Here is a 20383-nt window from a genome sequence, read left to right as displayed (position 1 = left end):
GGCTGGGGGTGCCAACAACACAGCAGACAGTAGCAGGGATATCAGAGTATAAGGGCTCTAGTGGGGGAGGGAAGCTATGGGAGGGCATCATCTGGGAAGTGGGTGTATTTGAATCAGATGGTTTGGGATGTTCCATGTAATATATACACATACACACAAAAAATCAACAAATTAAAAAACATGTATTATATTTGAGGAGGAAGCATGGAAATTTACATCGTGTTAATTAGTAGAGGTGATAAACATTACCAGTGAAATTTCCCTGATGACTTTATATCCATACTCAGGTCCTAAGGATCCGAGTGTTACCGACTGTGATTAGCAGTAATCAGATACACAGAGATTAAAGACACATGTGCACACATGTAAGTGTTAGTAACATTAAAAAAATGTAGGAAACAGCATATCTTAAAATGAAGTGGAAATCTTTTTTAAAGGGTAAAAACTCATTCAATTTTATGTCTTACAGGGTTTATACTGAGTTCAATATTGTATAACTGTATTAATTTGACTGTGAACCTAAAAATATACAGCCACTTTTGAAAGAGATGTGCCTTTGCTCTGGAATGTGTTACTGAATATGTTAAAGTTCTAATGAAATGCTTCTTCTAGTCATGTGGTTACTAAATTTTAAAAAAAGACCAAAAAGTAAAAATAATATACTTAACCTAAAAAAAAAAAAACTACTGCTGTGAAGACTTGCACAGGTATCACTGTGAGTTAATAATACTTTCACACCTTGAAAATACTTGGAGAAACACAAGAAACAACTTAGAAACTAAAGTGCATGCTCCACAAACATTTTTATATCATCTTACTATGCTTCCTAATACAATTTAACAGTAACTTTAATATTAACAAAAACTGGAATGAGCATTAGAAAATTCTTAACTAACCTTTTAAGTAAATTTGAGAAATAAATTAATCATTTAAACCAATTATTTTTTGCCTGGAAATACAAACATTTTGCAAGAAACTTGGGGGAAAATCTCTACTAATAGTTTAGAAATTTTTAACTCTTAAATTGATAGGAATAACAAAATACAGTGGCATCCTTAAAATTTTGTTCTTTATTAGGCATGGAAATTAATATATGATAGGAATTTCACACTGATACTGATAAATTGCATCAATCAGATGTGAGAAAGATAAAAATCACTTGTTGTATCTCTGTATTTGTTTTAAAACAAAACCGTTTAATGATTTTATGTGGCTTTTATTAAATAGAGAGAAAGCTTGAAACACTGGCCACTCAACTTAACACTTACCTCATGTGAGTGATAATGAGTGTTGTGGTGGGAATGAAGAAGTCATCCACTCTGTCAAATTGTTTTCCAACTGGCTGGGTATGGATGGTGTGGTGAGGCACATTCCCACTGGCCAGGGTTATCACCTAAGCAGAACACACCACACTTAGACCCGGGAAATATGTTTCTGTATTAGTATGAAGTTTAATTTTAAGATAAAATATATTTGCCTGTATACACTCTATTGTCCTCCACAAAATTAGTGTGTTAATAGAAAATTGAAATTTGTAACATGTTGCCAATTTCTAATATCAAAACTTTTGTTTCTATCAAGAAATGGAACATAGAAAAATCTTTGTGAAGCAATTTATGCTTAAAATATGAAAATGCATATACTAAAAAGAATGATTCAGTCAAGATAAAGAAACAAAAATATATGCTTCAGAAAGACTGAGCTGCTTGGGGGCCATTGTGGCTCCCTTAGTTTTTACAGGTATGATCTATGACCGTTGCACAAGCCAGACACTCCCAACTTTGCATCCCAGAGACATTCATTTCATTAAGAGAAACAGGACTGTAAATATGCACATAAGTAACTCATGCATTTTGCAATTGTGAGGTTTTCTATGAAAAAAGTGAAAAGTCAGACATAAGGTGATATAAAACAAATATTAAGATAAAATTTCTTCTAAAGAAAAAAGATACCAATGTAGCCATGTAAACACCAAAATAAAATAGATGTATTATTTTAGCTTTTGAAAATCTTGGAATATATAAAACTGTGTTTTACAACTTTCAATATTTTTACATTTATTTATGTATTTATTATTTATTTATTTATCATTATATCTGTGTGGGCATGTGCTTGCCTATGCCTGGGCACACATGTGAGGTCAGAGGACAACACTCTCGCTCTCTGGGAGTTGGACACCAAGTATCACTGCCTTTAAAATCTTTTATTTCTCATATCTCATTATGTAGCAAATTCCAGATGTTCAGGTTTCTTTTACTTTGTTAGGGTTGAAAAAAATTCTTTAAACTTTATTTTCAAACAAAAAGAATGAAAGTGGTTAGGGAGATGGCTTCCTGTTGTGCTGAAGACCTATCATACATTTAAAAAGATTGCTCTGACTTTTAGAACTGCAGTTTTTAAATTTGCATAAGGCAAAGATATGTTAGTTAAAATGTCAAATACAGTTCTTATAAAATACAGTTCTTATAAAACTTTGAGAACCCAGGGAGGATCACCAATCAGCATTTTCATATACACCTAAAACCATGACAGCTTCTGGGCATTATTATAATGGTAAATATCACAGAAATTTATAACTTGCCTTCAAATTCAGCAAAAATGTATAGCTAAAACCTAGATAAAAGTATAAAATGATCATATATGTAGGAATTTCCTGCTGCTGATGAAATGGTATGACATATTCCTGAGTCAATGGTGTCCTTAACAGATATGCAGTGCTGAAGAAACTGGGACTTCTCAGCCTTCAGAGACCAGTGTCCGGTTCTCATCATTCATCTCTGAGACAGACATGGTTTACGAACACTAGAGCCAAAGTGACATGTTACCCACAGTTTTGATATGTGAGTTCAATTTCTTGGAAGGATCATTGCTTCTCCTTTTCAAACATATTTTAAATCCCATTTCCTTTGTCAATGTTTCTGATAATCCTGCTGGGAGGTAATTATCCATGCATATTTGACATTTCTGGAGAATCAGGATTTTCTGAACAAAGGGCATCTGCAACACTAGTAAGGAATTACAAAAGTGCTTGGGAAGCTAGTGGTGGTGGATTGCTCTCAAGAGATTAGCAATTTATTGCATTGGAACCAATAACTGACATTCCAAGCACTGACTGCTGGTCCTCCCAGAAGATTCCCACATATTCCAGAGAGTGACTTCTCTCCAGAGGGCAGGTGCTGCTCACATAACAGAAGCTTCCAAACACGTAGTCACATATCCCAGTATGTCTCCATGGAAGTACAGCTGTGTTGCAGGTGTAAGGTGCCAGGGTCAGTCACCACACATTCCATGGATAAAGACCACATATTCCATGATGGTGTATGCGCCATTCCCTGAGTCAGACACTCTGTACTACTCATTTTCTATCTTTCCATTTATATAGATATATCTAGAAGCCTATCAGTCTGTCTTCCTATTATCTATTTATCTATCAATCTCTAGCTTTTCATCTACCTATTATGTATCTACCATCTATCATCTATATGTCATCTATTCATCTATCTTCATGTAAATAACCTTTCTTATATGAGCTGTTTTGAGGCAACTCTTTGTTTCTGCATTTTATTTTGTATTTTCATATATGACTTAACTCCAATTTGGAAAATATTTTAAAGAAGTCATTATATTCTATCACTACAAACATTTTTACTTGGTAATCAAGTCAAAATCAAGGACTCATTTTTAGATGACAATGTGGATAAATTTATGTAGGATTTGTAGAGTCTTTTTGGGAAGGTTTGTGTACTATTAGAGTTTTTCTAAACAATTTTGTGAATATTGCAGCACTTGATGCTTTAATCTATCTAAGTAGCTTGAACCAAAAGAAAAGGGAAATTATTGATTTCAAACAGATATGGCATATTGAAAGTATATGTGGTTTTATCTTAAAAGAAAAATAATTTAAAACTTTCAGGATTGTAAAGCTTTCCTTAAGTTTTAAGACAACTTAAAGGTAATAGCATTAAATAATTTACAGGTATATAATTTAAAAAACTTTTTATTTATTTTTATTTTATTTTATATTTTTGAATGTTTTGCCTGTATGTATGCTAATGCATCATGTGCATGAAATGCCTACTGAGACCAGAAATGGACACAGAATCTCCTGAAAATGAAGTTAGTTTCAGGCAGTTGTTATTTACCACATGGGTGCTGAACTGAATGGGGTTCTCTGAAAGAACAAGCAGTGCTCTTAACTGCTGATCCAACTTTCCAGCCTAGGTATGTAATTTTTAAAGTCATACATACTGAACTATTTATTTATCCTGTCACGATTAGACTTAAACACCAAATCTCCAATAACTAGACCTGTTACCCTGCTGAAGTGCAGCTCTCTTGCAACTGTTCTCTGTGAAGGAAGCAAGCTGTTACTCAGTCTCTCTTGCTCTGGAAGGGAAAGAGATCTGATGGGTTAATAAGAAGTGGCAGAAGTGACTGTGAATTCTAGTTCCTGGATCTTAAATAGCCTTGAAGTTCTGCCTTTGTCATCCGAAAGCTTTGTGCTATGCAGATGTGTAGCTAAGAGCAAGAAGTCACAAGTGGGAAATGCAAACACCTAGATGAGCTCACAAAATTGTGATGGACCTGGAAAGGGGCCAGTGTGGGGCAGTGGGTAAGTGGACATATAGCTGTGTATATAGATCCCATCTGCATTCTAACCTAGAGGCCACTTCACAGAACCTGGAGAGAGAAGTGGTTCTTCAAGTTATGTTTAGTTTTTGCATGGTTTGATTAGCAAAATAGGGAATGAGATGATATATAATATTTCAGATGTTTCAAATGTCAAATGAAATGAAAATGTTCTGGTAAACATAAAATGAACCACCAAAAAGATAGATAATTAAAATATTTCATTTCAATAGTTCAGAAGCATTTGAATTAAATATTGCAATATCAAAATTTTCTTAGAAACACTAAAAAATACTGTTAGTGACAACTGCCTGGGCATAAAAATCTTACACATTACATACGTTTAAAAAAATATGCACAAAGTTGATGAATCAGGGTCCTGAAAGGAAAGACATATTTAAGGCAACAACACGATTAAAAGTAATTTGAGAATGGAACATAATTGGTTTCTAACATTCTTCCTATCTACTCTCTGGTCATGCTTACACTTGTATCTCTAAGAATCTGGAGGCTGCGGGACAGTGTCACAGTCAAAATGATTATTTTTCTTTCTCTCCGTTTGTGAAGTTATTACATAAACAACTTCAAAAAAAGCAGATCACTCAAGAGTTACCCAGCATATCCCTAATTAAAAATAAGCCTGTATTCATATAATCAAACATTAGGTGTTTGAAGAACAGAGATCAGCCTTGAGACTTTTGCTATCAAATTTCAGATCTCTTTGTCACAGCTTTGCTGAAAATACTAATACACAACGCTGTAGTTTGAATCTGCCATCCAATCGTGAATTAATGGATGAATTGGTTCTTAAGGAAGAGGCTCTGTTATATCACTAAGCCTTACGTGACACTCATGGTCTGTCTCATCGTCTAAGCCTTTGACAGAAGCTGCAACTGTGCTCTTATACTTCAAAACTTCCACTGCTATGAAAGTAAATCTCTCTGTTTTATAAATTCCTTAGTCTCTGGAATTCTGTTATGGATATGGACTATGGACTGCAATAAACTGGGTTTTTGCTTTTTCCAATGCTATCAGCTTTTTTCATCATTTATTCTTTTGGCATAAGAAATCAGTTTTCAATAAATATGGTCTGTGATGTTCTCAATCTAAACAAAAATACTTGAGCATAAACCTTTTTTTAAATTTTTCTATACATACCAAATGACTGAAATTAAAGTTCTCATAAGAAAGAATGGTTACAAATGTCCACTATGAAACCAAAGGTTAAAGAACATCATTTCTCAGCTCCCTGAGATGCCCTACCTGCAGTGTTGGTGACGTCTTCTCCATGCTGCCCCAGCTGAGCACCCAGACCTGGTCATGTGACTTGTCATAGTGTAATTTAACGGGGACAGGATCTGTGCTCACCGCCTAGAAACAAGAGGAATTGAAAAAAATGAAAGCATTATAGACCAATCCATTAGTTGAAAACTAGACTAGAAATGACAAAAGAGTCCAAGATTAAGGTGTGAGTTTAAAAATAAGTTTTTCCAGTTATGTAATTTTCTAAGTCCTCATCAGATTAACTGGAAGATGCCATTCTTCACTCAAATTCATCTTTTGCTCAATTTTTGTACAATTTTAATATATTCTCTTCGTGTTTGGCAATCTCCTGTGAGTTGTGAGTCAAGAGGAACCACTAGAAAGCCAAGGTGAAAGTGGCTATACCCACTGTAGCCCAGTTTGGAATACAAATGGGGTTGTGCTATATTCTCAGTTTGTACTGACTGTCTTTATGCTTTTCAAAGGACTGATTAAACTGAAGTTACCAGAGGAAAAAGCCATGCTTATGTTAAAAACTTTGCAAGGCCTAGTGGCAATTTATAACTTTGTTATTAGAATGTTGCAGATCCAAAGCCTAGATCCCCCTTAACCCCCTTCACAGCCGCTCATTGCCCCCTTGTGTCTGACATAATAGCCCTCCAAACATCAGATCAAACCTATGGAACATATTAACAGACTCCAGCTTCTACCAATCCCCAAACAAAGAATGTCATCAGATAGCATCTAAAGCCCATAGCAGATGTTTCCCCTTTTTTCTGGAACCAACCTAGGTATTTTAAAAAATGCATTGATTGATGACTTTGTTGTGTAACCATAAAAGTTATGGAACCACTTGTATGTTGGAACATGTTATTGTGAACAGCTTAAATCCATGTTGCCAAGACTTGCTCCTCTTGTTTGACTTAGAATAAACAATCACTTATTTTCTTTGATATGAGAAGCTTGCTGCATGGCCCTGACTACACTTAATGTTAAAATGGCAACAATTTGTCAAATGGGTCTAACTCTAAAAACTGGTCACATAATTCAATTTTTTATTGATAAACACAAAGTTACCAAAGGGAAATAAAAAGTAATATTTTTGTACTTTTTAAATCACGCCTGGTATAGTCAATGTGTTTTTCCTACCGATATCTATAATTTTTAGTATCTACATTAAATACAATTCTCAAACCCCCCCAAAAAATATTGATGCTGGAAGTTATCTTGCTCACCTTAATTTCAAATTATTTATGTAGTAAACTAGCAGTTGTTAAAAGTAATTTGCTGTATTAGTTACTAATATACTTTCTAATTTTATAATGTAAAAATAATTTTATTTCATAAGAAGAAATTTTATCTGACAATGATAGTATTTCTTCCCAACGCTGTTGAATACCACTGAACCATTTCCCATGACCTAATTAACAACCGTATGCTTGTCTCAGTAGGTTAATAAGAGGGAAATTATATTTGTGGTTAGCCATATGAGAATTCACATTGTAATTTATTTAATTTTTATATATCTTATTGTAATTTAAATGTGAGAACTTTAGTTTTACTAATACATTTTAAAAACATTATGATAGATTTTATATATTATTTATTATTTTCAGAATTCATGGATTATTGAAATAATTAGTGGATTTCTGTAAAGTTCTATTTAACTCTTTTTATATTGAGGTTCTTACACTTTCCTTTTTGGCTATTACAGTTGTAATGTTGTTTGTGAATCAACAAAGGGGAAATGTTATGGCACAGGTGGGCTTCAACTGAAACCACCAAGAAAACTGCACTTCCCTTTGAGGGATACTAAATTCTCCAACTTTCTGAGGCTGTTCCAGTGTCTGAATTGTAACCATCAAACTGGACTTGGTTTCTGGAGATCGTGTATTTCATTAACTACACAGTGATCGGTCAGCCTTCCCTTTCCCACTCTTCCTTGCCTTCCTGCTCCGAGTGCTGCTGTATGAGGATGTTGTTCCAGGTTTCCAAAGCCATTTCAAGGAGATGAAACATTAAGAAGGAAAAGCTAATGGATTGAGGAAAGCATGGCGAAGCACTGACTGGGTTTTCATTAATGACATTCCATTGTTGTATAAACCTAGAGTTATTACTTCTAGATTTGGTACTGAAGTGATACTCAGCTGCTTCATTGCCTGAGGAATAGTTACTATGGAACTTCCAATGCTGAGTTTGAATTAATGCCAGATGGTTCATTTCTGCATGTCCTAATCAATAATTTCAATACTTACACAAACAGCTGTCTTCTGTCACTGCACTAGTGACAGGGCATCAAGAGACCTTTGATTTTACATATTTTATCTTTTCTTCTAATTTTTTGTGAATTTTATGTAGTTATGAGAATTTATACAATTTCCAATTCCTTCAACTTCCCTCTACCTTTTCCCACAGCCCCAAAGTTTGTCACTACTGAGTCCCCCCATGTTGCTCTCCTTCCTGTTCCCTCTGTCTTATCTTCACTCCCTCTGTTCTCACCAATTAAGATCCCTACTTTTTGTCACTTTCCCATTGTTAGTACCTATGTCCTCCAGGGCACCTCTCTGGAGTTCCTTCTCTCTTCTCCCCTTGTCATCCCTTTCCCTTTCTACTTTTCAGGCTCCTGCCTTTACTTCAGTCTATATTCTCACTAAAACTTCATCATTGTATTTTCTCTCTTATATTTTGTAAATGCTTTTAAAAATATTTTATTTGGGCTGGGTGTGGTGGCACATGCCTTTAATCACAGCACTTGGGAGGCAGAGACAGATGGATCTCTGCTAGTACAAGGCCAGCCTGGTCTACATAGTGAGCTCCAGGTCAGCTGGGATTACAGGGAGACCTTGTCTCAAAAAGACTAAAAAAAAAATGTGTATGTGTGTGTGTTTGTGTGTGTTTGTGTATGAGTAATTGCCTGCATGCATGCAAATGCACCTGTCATGTAACACAAAGGCCAGAAAAGGTCATCAAATCTTCTAGAACTAGAGTTAATGATGGTTGTTGGTTGTTAGTTGCCATATGGGTGCTGGGAATTGAACCTGGGTCCTCTGCAAGAGCAGCTAATGTTCTTAATTGTTTCACGATCTCTCCAGCCCCTCTTTTATAAAGTTGATCTACATGCAGTTATAACAACCTAGTTTGAAGAGAATAATTAATTTGGTCTTCTAAATATTAAAGATAGAATAGCTCAGTGCAAATAATAGAAAATCAGGAAAACCTCTTTACTATTTGACTTTTTTCATGTTATGTATATTTTTATTGAGTTTTTGTGCATTTCATATAATAGATCTTAATCAAATTTAGAAACCCTCACATATCTGTACCTCACATACTCCTCACATCTGATTTCATGTATTCTGTTGTATATGTTAAGGCCTATCCAGATTTTTAAGAATATTGTAATAAAATCAGCAAAGAAGTATGAGTAACTAAAATCAAGAAAACATTCAAGTTTGAATTTACACATTGCTAGAGCTTATAAGGTATTTTTCTTTTTACAGGCCTTTCCTAGGTAATATCCTATATGGGTTAATGGTCATCTGTAGTATATGTCCCTACCTATTTGATTGGGAGAGAAAACTGTGACTATTTTGTCAGGAGCCATCCCCCGTGTCCAGGACTGTACTCCTCTCTAGTCTTTGCATATGAAAGACACTCATCCTATTTGAATGATCAGAATTCGTGGATGGGTTACCCTTGTATTTATAATTAATGGGTGTGTTGCTTCCTGCTCATACCTCATACAAATGTACACTTGGGGGCATTATCATTTGGAAGATGGGCTCAATCAGCAGTTGCACGTCTAGAAGCAATGCAGTGATCAGCACAGAGTCAAAGACAGGCAGAATGCATCATATTCATGAGAAAGCATTCCAAAACCCTTCACTTATAACAGAAAACTTTAGAAAGTTACTAAATATTTTGGCTGAGTTTCCTCTCTTATAAAGTGGAAACTAACAATACCCACTCCTAAATTTTTTGACTACATGGAGAACTAATAAATATTTGTCCCTGGTGAATATTAAGCACTATTGAACTACTACTACTACTGCTACTACTACTGCTACTGCTACTGCTACTGCTATTGCTACTGCTACTACTACTACAACTACAACTACTACTACTCCTACTACTATTACGACTATTGGAAGGACTGGGCTGGGAGTTAGCTCTGTTAGTACCTTGTGGTATCCACTCTAGTTGACCTAGAGTCATTTTCATGACAATTATGTTATTACCGTTATAACATTTTACTTATCAAATGAAAGAGCTGGAAGAAAATGAATAGACAGTTTCCATCTTGAAAGAATGTACAGAATACAGGGAGAAAGATCCACTTAGAATAAATGTGATCAACATGATAAATGACAGTTCAATGGAAGACGCACAAATCAGGACAAGGGACAAGAGGAAGATATGATGCTTTCATTGAGTCAAAGTATATGTTTTATAAATGGGACAACAAGAATTTTTAAAAAGTTGACCTTCAAACAAATTTTATTTATTTTGATTTTATGTCTATGAGTGTTTTGCCTGCATGTATCTAAGTGCACCACATGTGTACAATGTCTACAGAGGCCAGAATAAGGGGTGAATTCCCCTGGAACTGGAATTACAGAGAGTTGTTAGCTGCATGTGGGTCCTGGATACCAAATCTGGGTCCTCTACAAGGATAACCAGTGTTCTTAACCACTGAGATGGCTCTCCAGTCCCCAAAGTTGATATTTTTTGAGCAAACAAGACGGCTTAGTGGGTCAAAGAACTTGTCACCAAGTCTGAAGACCTGAAATCAATCCACAGAACCATATGGTGGGGGGAGCAGTCTGAGTCCTGCTAGTTGTCCTCCTCCCATCCATGCATTGTGGCAAGGTCACACCTGCACATAAAAATAAAATGAATGAAACTGATCTTACAAAAGTATTTTCCAGGAGGTGTCAGAAGACAGTCGGTGACTAGTGACCCTTTGGTTTGGTTTGTTTTATTTTTGAGACAGGGTCTCTCTGTAGCCCAGGTTGACCCAGAACTTACTATGTAGACCAGAAACCTACATAGGTTTTGTGTTTGGTTAATAACAGTTTCTGAAACTAAGTTTTTATTTTATTGATTTTCCTTACTGTTTTAAATCTTGTTTGTTTGTTTGTTTGTTCATTCATTCATTCACTCAGACAGGTCTCTCTGTAGCCTCACCTGGCCTGGAACTTACTATGTAGACCAGGCTGGTTTGGATCTTACAGAGATCCTCTTGCTTCTGTCTCCCCTCCTAAGTGCTGAAATATAAAGTGTGCACCACCATGCTTGGCACTAATTAATTGCCTTTAAATTAGCTTAGACATATGTACTTGGAGGTAGAAAAGATTAATCAAATTTTGAAGCAAATATAGAATTTTTTTAAGTCAAAAATTTTGTTTTTCATTTCAGCATTTCAAACGCACTAAATTAATCATTTCTAGATTTTAAATTAAAAAAATTAATTCTATTGTAAAAATGCACAGAACAGAACAACAACAGCAACAGAGAAATACAGGACAAATAAAATGTGATCTTTTTCACTGGGACAAGAATTGATTCCTTGGGAAAATCTGTTTATAGGTTTTTAACTATAAAGTGACACATTTTGCACAAGACACATTTCATTGTTACAGCAACAAAATCTATAGCAGTAAGTAAAGTTGGGTTTCCAAGTTTTCACCTTCTTCCTAAGTTTTCTGTAGCCTGAATTTTAGCAAAATACATACGGTCTCCTATTTGCACCATTTGTTTTCAGAATGAATAAATTCATGAGTTGAATTTTGTAAAATATTGTCAAAAGCCTCCTAAAACTTAAAAAAGCATCAGTAAATTTATGCCTTTTGCTTCTTGTAAAGCAGGAAAGTAGTACTTTTTAAATTTATTGATATGTTTGCCACAAGGATACCTGGGAGCCTGAACGTGATTTCAGTCTCTAAACATTTTGTAGAAAAGATTCACATTACTCCTATCATAATAAGTTAGTTGTAGGGGTTGGCGAGATGGCTCAGGGTTTAAGAACACTGGTTGTTCTTGCAGAAGACCCCAGTTTGAATCCCAGCACCCACATGGCAGCTAACAACTGTCTGTAACTCCAGTTCCAGGGGCTCCGACAGCCTCTTCTGACCTCCATGGGCTTTGCACAACGTGGGTTCACTTATCTACACACAGGCGTAATACTCATACACATAAAAAATAAAAATAAAGAAATAAATAAAATATTAAAAAAATAAGTTAGCTGTAAAGTTGCATAGCATGCTAAAATTTATCACTGCTATTAAGAAAATTCATATGAATTTATTTTTTGAAAACCATTAGACTGTCCACCAAACCTTTTTGGAGTACTTAAAAGTGAGGTCTTTGAAATTTTACCCTCCTAATGGTCTTTTTGTAGAAGTGGGTTCTATTCTCAGCCCCCAGTGTTCGTCTATATAGAAGATGATTATGAAGTTAATTTTTCATTGTAAGACATAAGCAAATGTGTTGGGGTTATCTCCCCATGGCTGGTCATTGGATACCTCACATCCAAGCTGATGTTCCACTATGAACACCATTCAGGGATGTTCAGAATTCTCAAATTGTGACATGACATTTTCTTCTACAAATGTATTGGACTATATTCACAGCTATTCTAGGGTTCGTGTAGGCCATGAGTGCAGGTTTGATATGCCTGACTATAGACAGTACTTTAATTTGTTTCTGCAATCAATCTTCCTCCAACTCAGAAATAAATATTAGTAAAAAGACAATGTTTGAGAATGCATGAATAGAAAATTGGGTGGCCATGTGTTTATCTTTTACCTCAAGTTTATCTGAGGCTTCACATAGTTTACATTTATCTGTAAATATTTCTCTGGGAAAGTTCTTTTAGTTTCTGCCTTCACAAGCCAATAGAAATAAAGACAACTTGTAGTTTATGATGGAACCCTCACCATAACAGAAATGAGGCTAGTGAATGATTCTGAATATTTTGTTAAAATAAAAGTTCTGATGTTGTAGGGTGCAAATTTTTCTTCCTGACAATAAACACTGGATTTCATGTTCAAACACTTCATTGCTTTGTCTGATTGTATGTAGATAGTTAAACTGCAATCCATCTTCTGAAGTTATGTTGAATTATTAATCATTTTCTGAAATAGCTCCCAAATATTTGATTTGTCCTATACATTCAAGTTCTAGAACAATTTCTGATGAAAATACTATTTTCAATGTTATATTATTTCCTTTAAAAATTATTAAAACAATGTTTAAGGATAAACTTCAAATATACTATGAGGTTTAATTTACTTATTTGTATTAGTTCATGTCTTTGGTGACCTGTAGACATTAATCTCCACATACATAGAAATTAACAATTCATCAGTATTTCTTGAGAGCTACAACAAATACAAAAATTAAATACATGATACACTGGTCATGGACAAGTTGCATCAGACTCTAGAAAGACAGTTCATTGTGTGAGGAAGAACTAGTGATCACAGCCACAAACATACACAGCTAGGGCTGAATTATGACATGAAGAAACAGTAGCGCACAGCTGGTTTATCAAGGAGAGTAGCAGCTGGCTAATTAAGTGAGCCTAATTTAAACTAATGATGTGGATTCTCAATATAATGTGCTAATGGTGGGAGGAGACTGCTGATTGACCCCAAGAATACTCCTGAGGTGCCACACTAAGTCATTTCTCCACCCAAGCAGAACAGGATCTTGTTCCAAAGAAGACAAAATGAGGTCAGCTGTTTACTAATCAGCTACACCACAAATGTCACCTGTGTGCCACTCTAGACAGCAAGGGAAACTATTTGTATTTAAAGCAGTAGCAAATTTATAGAAGCCCTTCAAATGTTGACTCTATGTTTTTAGCTGTAGATAAAATTACCTTGATGTATCTACTCAAAACAAATACACAAATGTTTCCCTGTTGCTTTCAACTTTAGACCAAAGCTGGAAATGTTTATATAACAAGAAAATAATTACCACTCTAAAACTAATATGTAGCCAGTGCACCTTAAAGTTTAAAAATGTGTAGTTCCCAGACACATATTTAAAACACAAAGTCAGATGGTGCAAGAGAAAAAGACAAAATATTGATTTCCTAGATAATATGGGTGTGAAAAATTAGGGATGATGGGCATAGTGGAGTTCACCTATAAATCCAGCACTCCAGGGAAGGTGGGAGGTGGGTATAGAAGGACCCAAGTTCCAATGCCGCTTGAGCCACATATAGAGATCAAGTCTTAAAACGATCAAGGGCTAGAGATAGCTCAGTGGCAGAGCCCCTTACTTAGCACATACAAGGCTTTGGCTTCAAGCCCCAGTATCTAAAAAAATTGCTGTGGATGTATTTGAATTGAAGAAAAAACCTTGAAGTTTAAGTGTACCGGGTTTTGCTGTTATTTTTCAGGAACAATGAATTTTCTTTCAGACTACATTATTTGCTTTCTTTATGCACAGTAGAAAGAACACCGTAGAATTTTCTGTAGTATTATGAAATAACTTTTTAACCATACTTTTTTTTTTTGGTCTCACCATACTATGTAAAGGAGAGAAAAAGACAGAAGTTCAGGCAGGAAGTATACATCACTTGAATAGAAGAGAAATGATAATTTCAGTTTCAGGCTCAAAATGGCCAAACCTAGAAAAGATATTTATATTTTTAAACAATATTTGCTTTAAGCTTTTCAATTCACAGTAAAATTGAATGTCTTCTATATTTAATGTAAATAAAATTTTAAATAAAAATGATGGATTTTAACTTAGGTTTCAATACATAGAAATTTTTGTAGGAATGTAATTACTTTAAACAGCCTTTAAATTTAAGCTAAAAGGATTATTGCTTTGTCAAAAGCACATACTATATCTAAATCTATGAAATCTATCTTTTTACCTGTAGTTTTTAATTTAGGAATTAAAAACAGGAGAAAAGTTAAGACTGTAAGAGACTAGGCACTATCAGGCATTGAAATCAAGTAATCAGGACATGCATAGCTCATCATTAAGCCTGTACTTTTCAATATTGAAATTCACATGCTGTTAAGATAATTTTAAGTCAAATATATGGATGGAGTATTTCACCCAGCAGGTAACAGAGTTATGAAACTCATTATCCTGTAAAATGAGCAGACTAAAATTATATATGGAGATCAAGTAGAGAACATAGGTAAATTTAAAATTACAAAAGTTTTTTTTTAAATAAAAAAAACGAATACATCTTAGAAGCACCTCTAAAATTTGAGGTTTCAGGCTTGGAATTTAGCTTAATGATAGAGGACTTGTTAATAGCAAGTATAAGGCCCAGAATTCTATCTCCACTACTGAAAAGCCCTATCAGGCTGTTCTGGGTTTGTTAAAAAGACATTAATTCAAAAGAATAAAGTGGAAGACAGATTCAGGAAGATGCTCAACATCAACCTCAGGCTTCCACAGGTATGTGCACAAACATGCACTTGCATACATGAAAATGCACATGCATACATGAATGCATACTCCACAGGCATGAACATGTGAAATCAAAGAAACAAGAAAATATGATAAGCCAAAGGGATTGTGGACATTTCATTTCATGAACCAAGATAATCTGTGCACTTTTATAGACTAATCTGTTAAGGAATTGTCTGGAGTATTATTGTCTAACACTCCTGTTTCTGAACAAAGTTCTTAGCAATGTTCAAAGCCTGAAAAGTCTCCATTTCCTTTCTTTTATTTGTATTGCATGGAAAAGTAATAATCATAGGTCTCTGAGGGTTCTGGGAGTCCTTGCCTCCACGTACTTAAGGTCCTGTGTTGTTCCTATGATAGGCACATGGTTGATAATGCTGTTTTTAATTATTACTGTTCTCCAAATGGAAGGCAGCTAAAAAAATGAGGAGACAATACTGACATACAAGGAGCTAAGATGAATCAAGACAAGGTCAGGATTTGTAGTGGAACAAGTATTCACAAGCTGTGGGGTAACTTTGAACCAGTATGGCTCATCTCACTGGCTTCTCAGATTGCTTCCAGTGAACCTATCCTGCAGGACATTGAAGAAGACACTGCTGTGTTCAGAGTAGTGGAGAGAGCAAAGCAGGTCAGCCCCAATGTCAATAATGATACACAGATTTCTACCTCATTGCTGTACTTTGTACAACGATGTCCTTTGATAAGGCTTTCTTCTCTAAAACCAATGAGAACAAATTATTTAGTGGTGCTAGTTCTAAATCAATGTAGGCACAAAAGTATTTCTGTTCAATTCCTCATTTGATTATATATTATGAACATATTTTCGTAATTCTGTCTTTCCATTATACTTTCAAATTTTACTAACTTTTCCAATGATGTTTTTAAATTTTACTGATATGACTTTCTCTTAAACATTTTCTGAATTACTTTTCACTTATTTGATTCCATTTATTTATGTGTGTGTGTGTGTGTGTGTGTGTGATATGCTTCTGTGCGTTATTGATCAAATTAGAATGAGTATTTTGCTGCTCTTTGGGCACTGGTCCTTTTCACATACTGTGGAAATGACTGTCTTCCTTTCTAGTTGAAATATGCCATATACTGCCTTAACAAAAAGTTATCCTACCACATTGACGTGAAGCACAAGTGATTCCTCTACTGCAGCTGAGTTTGGCTGTTTGAGCTGAACTTCTCTCCACCACTTTTACCCTCTTTCCTGCCCAGGTTCTAATGACTGCTATTCCATTCTCTTCATCAGTAACATTGACCTGTTGGTTTTGTAGTCTTTGTCTTTCTGCATCTGGATTATTGTACTTAACATAACGACCCACAGTTCTATCATGCTGTTGCAAACAGTAAGATATACTGTTCAATGAATGAATACGTTTCCATTGTATAAAAATGCCATATTTCCTTCATGCATTTATCTGCCAAAGGATATTTGTGTCAAGTCTACATTTAAGCTTTTCAGAATGGCACCATACTATACACGGGAGTTGTACATATGTATTGGGTATCATAAATTCAATGGCCCCTCATATATCAATCCTAGTGGAGTTGCTGGATCATATGGCAGGGACTCTATATTCAGATTTTTAGAATTTCCATACTGTTTTCTATTCTGGCTATTCTAGCTGCACATTCCCATTAGCAGTGTATGAGAGTTCTTTTTCTCAATATCTTTGCTAGGATTTGTCATTATTTGTCTTTTGATATTATTTTCATACCATTAATTTAAATTTTGGTCATAATTATTTGCCCAAATTCAAAAATAACTCTGTATTTTGCTAGTATTTTCCTCATTTTTTTATTGTAGTAACTTTTGCATAGTATAAAATATACTATTTGCTGGTGTAGTTACTACACTAATAATGCTGTTCAATGGTCACTATCCTCTGTGTCTATAACTCTACATATTATAAAAGTGAAATTTGATCTTTACTGGCTCTCAGCAGCTGGACAGTCTTTGGCCAGGACCCTGGTAAGTCAGATCCCACCCACTGTGTCTATATTCCATCACTCTCACCCACCTTCACTCTGTCCCCTGCCAGCTGTGGACCCACTCAGGCTGCAATTCCTTCACTTCTGATCCCTGGACTATCTTCCTAACCCAGACTAGCTAAGTTCCCTAGCATAGACTCTACTGGTTCCTGATCTGTCTGACACAAATCAGCTCTCCTACTAACCTGACCAATCTACTTATTACTCTGCCCCACCATCCACCTTGACCATTCTACTACCCTGAAAGAACCTGAAACACATACCAATTTATTTTCCATACCTGAACGAAAAGCAACTAAGCTACATAAAAATATTAATAGAGCCAAAATTAAACAAAATCTGAGTAGAAGTTCCTATTGGACACATAAGAACAAAGAAAAACATCCATATGACCAAATGGCAGTGCAAATTCACAATATAAAAAACCAAGAGACTATGCCCCCCTCCAAAAAAAACCCTCTAGTCACAGAAGTGCACTGCAACAAGAAACCTTCTAAGGAACCCCAGGACACATAATTCAAAACAACAATAAAAAACATGATCAAAGAACTTTAAGAAAATCACAGACAACTCAAAAAAGTCAAAGAGGAAAGGCATAAACTTATGATGGAAGCCCAAGAATATACAGATATGCAGCTTAATGAAATATCAAAACAAAGTTCATGACTTGAAAAATGAATTCACAAAAGAGATAGAAATAGTGAAGAAAACCCAAATGGCAGTGAACATAGGACTGAAAAACTCAGTTAACCATAGGAGAAAGCCTCACAGACAGAATGAATGAAATGGAAAACAGAATATCAAGACTGGATGATAAAGTTGAAGATCTAGATTCCTTAAGCAAAGACTATGTAAAAATTAAAAAAAAAAAAACAGGAATGGAATACTCAGGGACAACATGAAAAGACCAAATCTATAAATTGTATGCATAGAGGAAGGAGAAGAATCTCAGGTCAATTACATTGAACAGATCTTCAACAGTGTTGTAGAAGTAAACTTCCTAAATTAAGGAAAGACATAGAGATTCAAGAAGCACAGAAAGCACCATTTAGATATGACCATAACAGAATTTCCCCATGGCATATCACAGTAAAAACATTAAATGTACAGAACAAAGAGAGGTGTTGGATAGGTGTGTCCTCTGAAAGAACCAGCAAAGGCTGAATGTCTGAACCCTGGAGACTCTGTAGACCTAGGGATAGACAGTCATCCCTCCCACCGTGTCAGCTTCAATTGCATGAGGGAGAGCATCTAAGGAGAGACACAGAAGAAGCCATGGAGGTGGCAGGAGTTTCCCTGTCTTAGGGCTGGAGTTAGTGGATCTGAAAAGTTCAGCCAACGTGTAGGGAAAAGAAGCCTCGGGCATCCATGCCTTCGTAAATGACTCCATCCCAGAATCATAAGCTTTGTTTGCAAGCCAAAATAAATCTCTTTAGTCCCTAAACTGTAGCTTAGAGGGACACTATGTCAGTTTGTCGGTTTGGTCATAAAGACAGCGTGGAGAGGGAAGGTGGCAGCACACCCCACAGAGGGCCTGGGAACTGAAAACTTGTGCAATGTAAGCCTGCCAGGAGAGAATTTGGCTTTAGAAGAGGGTACTGAAAACTTATAGAGAAAAATAACAAGTTACATATAAAGGAAAATCCATCAAAATTGCAGCTGACTTTTCAATGTAAACTATGAAAGCCAGAAGAGCCTGGACCAAAGTATTCCCAAGTCTAAACGACTATGGATGCCAACCTGAATACTTTATCCACCAAAAATATCTATCATGGTCAAAGGGGGATGGAAACATTTTCATGGCATGAATAGGATGATAGAATTCATGTTCATTAAACCAGCCCTGCAGAAAATACTTGAAGCGATACAAAGGAACGAAGAAAGGAATGAGTATACCCAAGAGGATACATCAAGAAAACAAAACAAAAAAAGGTATAATAGTGGAAACACAAAATAAGGCCACAAATCCAAATAATTGAAAATGACACTATCCAATGCACATCTTTTAATACTAACACTAAGTATCAGTGGCTTCAATTCCCCTGTCAAAAGACACAGGCTAATGGAATGGATCAAGAAAGAAAATCCAACTTTTTGTTGTCTTCAAGAAATGCATCTCACCTTCAAGCCCTGACACTTCCTTAGGGTGAAAGAATGGGAAAAAAAATTATCCAAGCAAATGGCTCTAAGAAGCAAGCAGGTGTTTTAATTTTAATAATCTGACAAAATAGACTTCAAATTAAAACTAGGAAGAGATAAAGAGGGTAACTTCATTCTAATCAAAGAAACAACTGACCAAGAAGATATTGCAATCATGAATATATATGCATCAAACTCTGGAGCACCCAATTTCACCAAAAGTACTCCTGAACTGTAAAAGAGAGATTAACCCCAACTCAGTAATAGTAAGTGACTTTAATACCTTACTATCTTCAATAGGACAACTGAATAAAGAATAAACACAGAGACATCTGCATTAAATGACATCTTACATGAAATGGACCTAACAAATATATACAGAATATTCCATCCAAGCACCAAAGAATACAATTTCTACTCAGAAGCCCATGCAAGCTTTTCTAAAATTGGCCACATTCTGGGACACAAAACAAACCTCAAAAATACAAAAGCATTCAAATTATTCCATGTCTTTTATCAGACACAGTGCAATAAAGGTTGTACTGGAAGCTCTAGCAACTACCCAAACTCATGGAGATTAAGCAACACACTCCTGAATGGTGAATGAGTTAAAGAAGAAATTAAGAAAGAAATAAAAGTATTCCCGGAACAAAATGAAAATGCAATGCAACAAAACCTATAGGACATCTTAAAAGCAGTTCTAAGAGGGAAGTTTATAGCCCTTAGTGCCTACATTAAAAAGTCAGAAAGAGCACATGTAAATGACTTAACAGTAGAATTCAAGACTCTGGAAAGGCAAGAACAAACCATCCCCAAATCTAGTAGACAAGAAGAAATACCAAAATTATTAATGAAAAAGAAAAAAAGTGAACAATACAAAAAAAAATCAATGAAACTAAGAGCT

The 20383-nt window shown here is 35.3% G+C and overlaps 1 protein-coding gene across 1 annotated transcript in view; it reads right to left on the bottom strand.

The window, feature by feature from the left end:
* Positions 1 to 20383, bottom strand: part of Fstl5 (follistatin like 5) — a 507104-nt gene that overhangs the window by 68782 nt on the left and 417939 nt on the right. Inside the window, exons 11-12 of the mRNA XM_008843456.2 lie at positions 5893 to 6000; positions 1269 to 1393 (exon numbers count right to left, since the gene is read on the bottom strand). Coding sequence (XP_008841678.1) covers positions 1269 to 1393; positions 5893 to 6000 — 233 coding nt within the window. The remainder of the gene's footprint in view (positions 1 to 1268; positions 1394 to 5892; positions 6001 to 20383) is intronic.

The sequence above is a fragment of the Nannospalax galili genome, unplaced genomic scaffold, assembly GCF_000622305.1.
Source record: "Nannospalax galili isolate Female #2095 unplaced genomic scaffold, S.galili_v1.0 scaffold359, whole genome shotgun sequence".
NCBI classification, from domain to species: Eukaryota; Metazoa; Chordata; class Mammalia; order Rodentia; family Spalacidae; genus Nannospalax; species Nannospalax galili.
The sequence above is the reverse complement of the archived record's forward strand: the minus strand, read 5'-3'. Positions and strand labels throughout refer to the sequence as shown.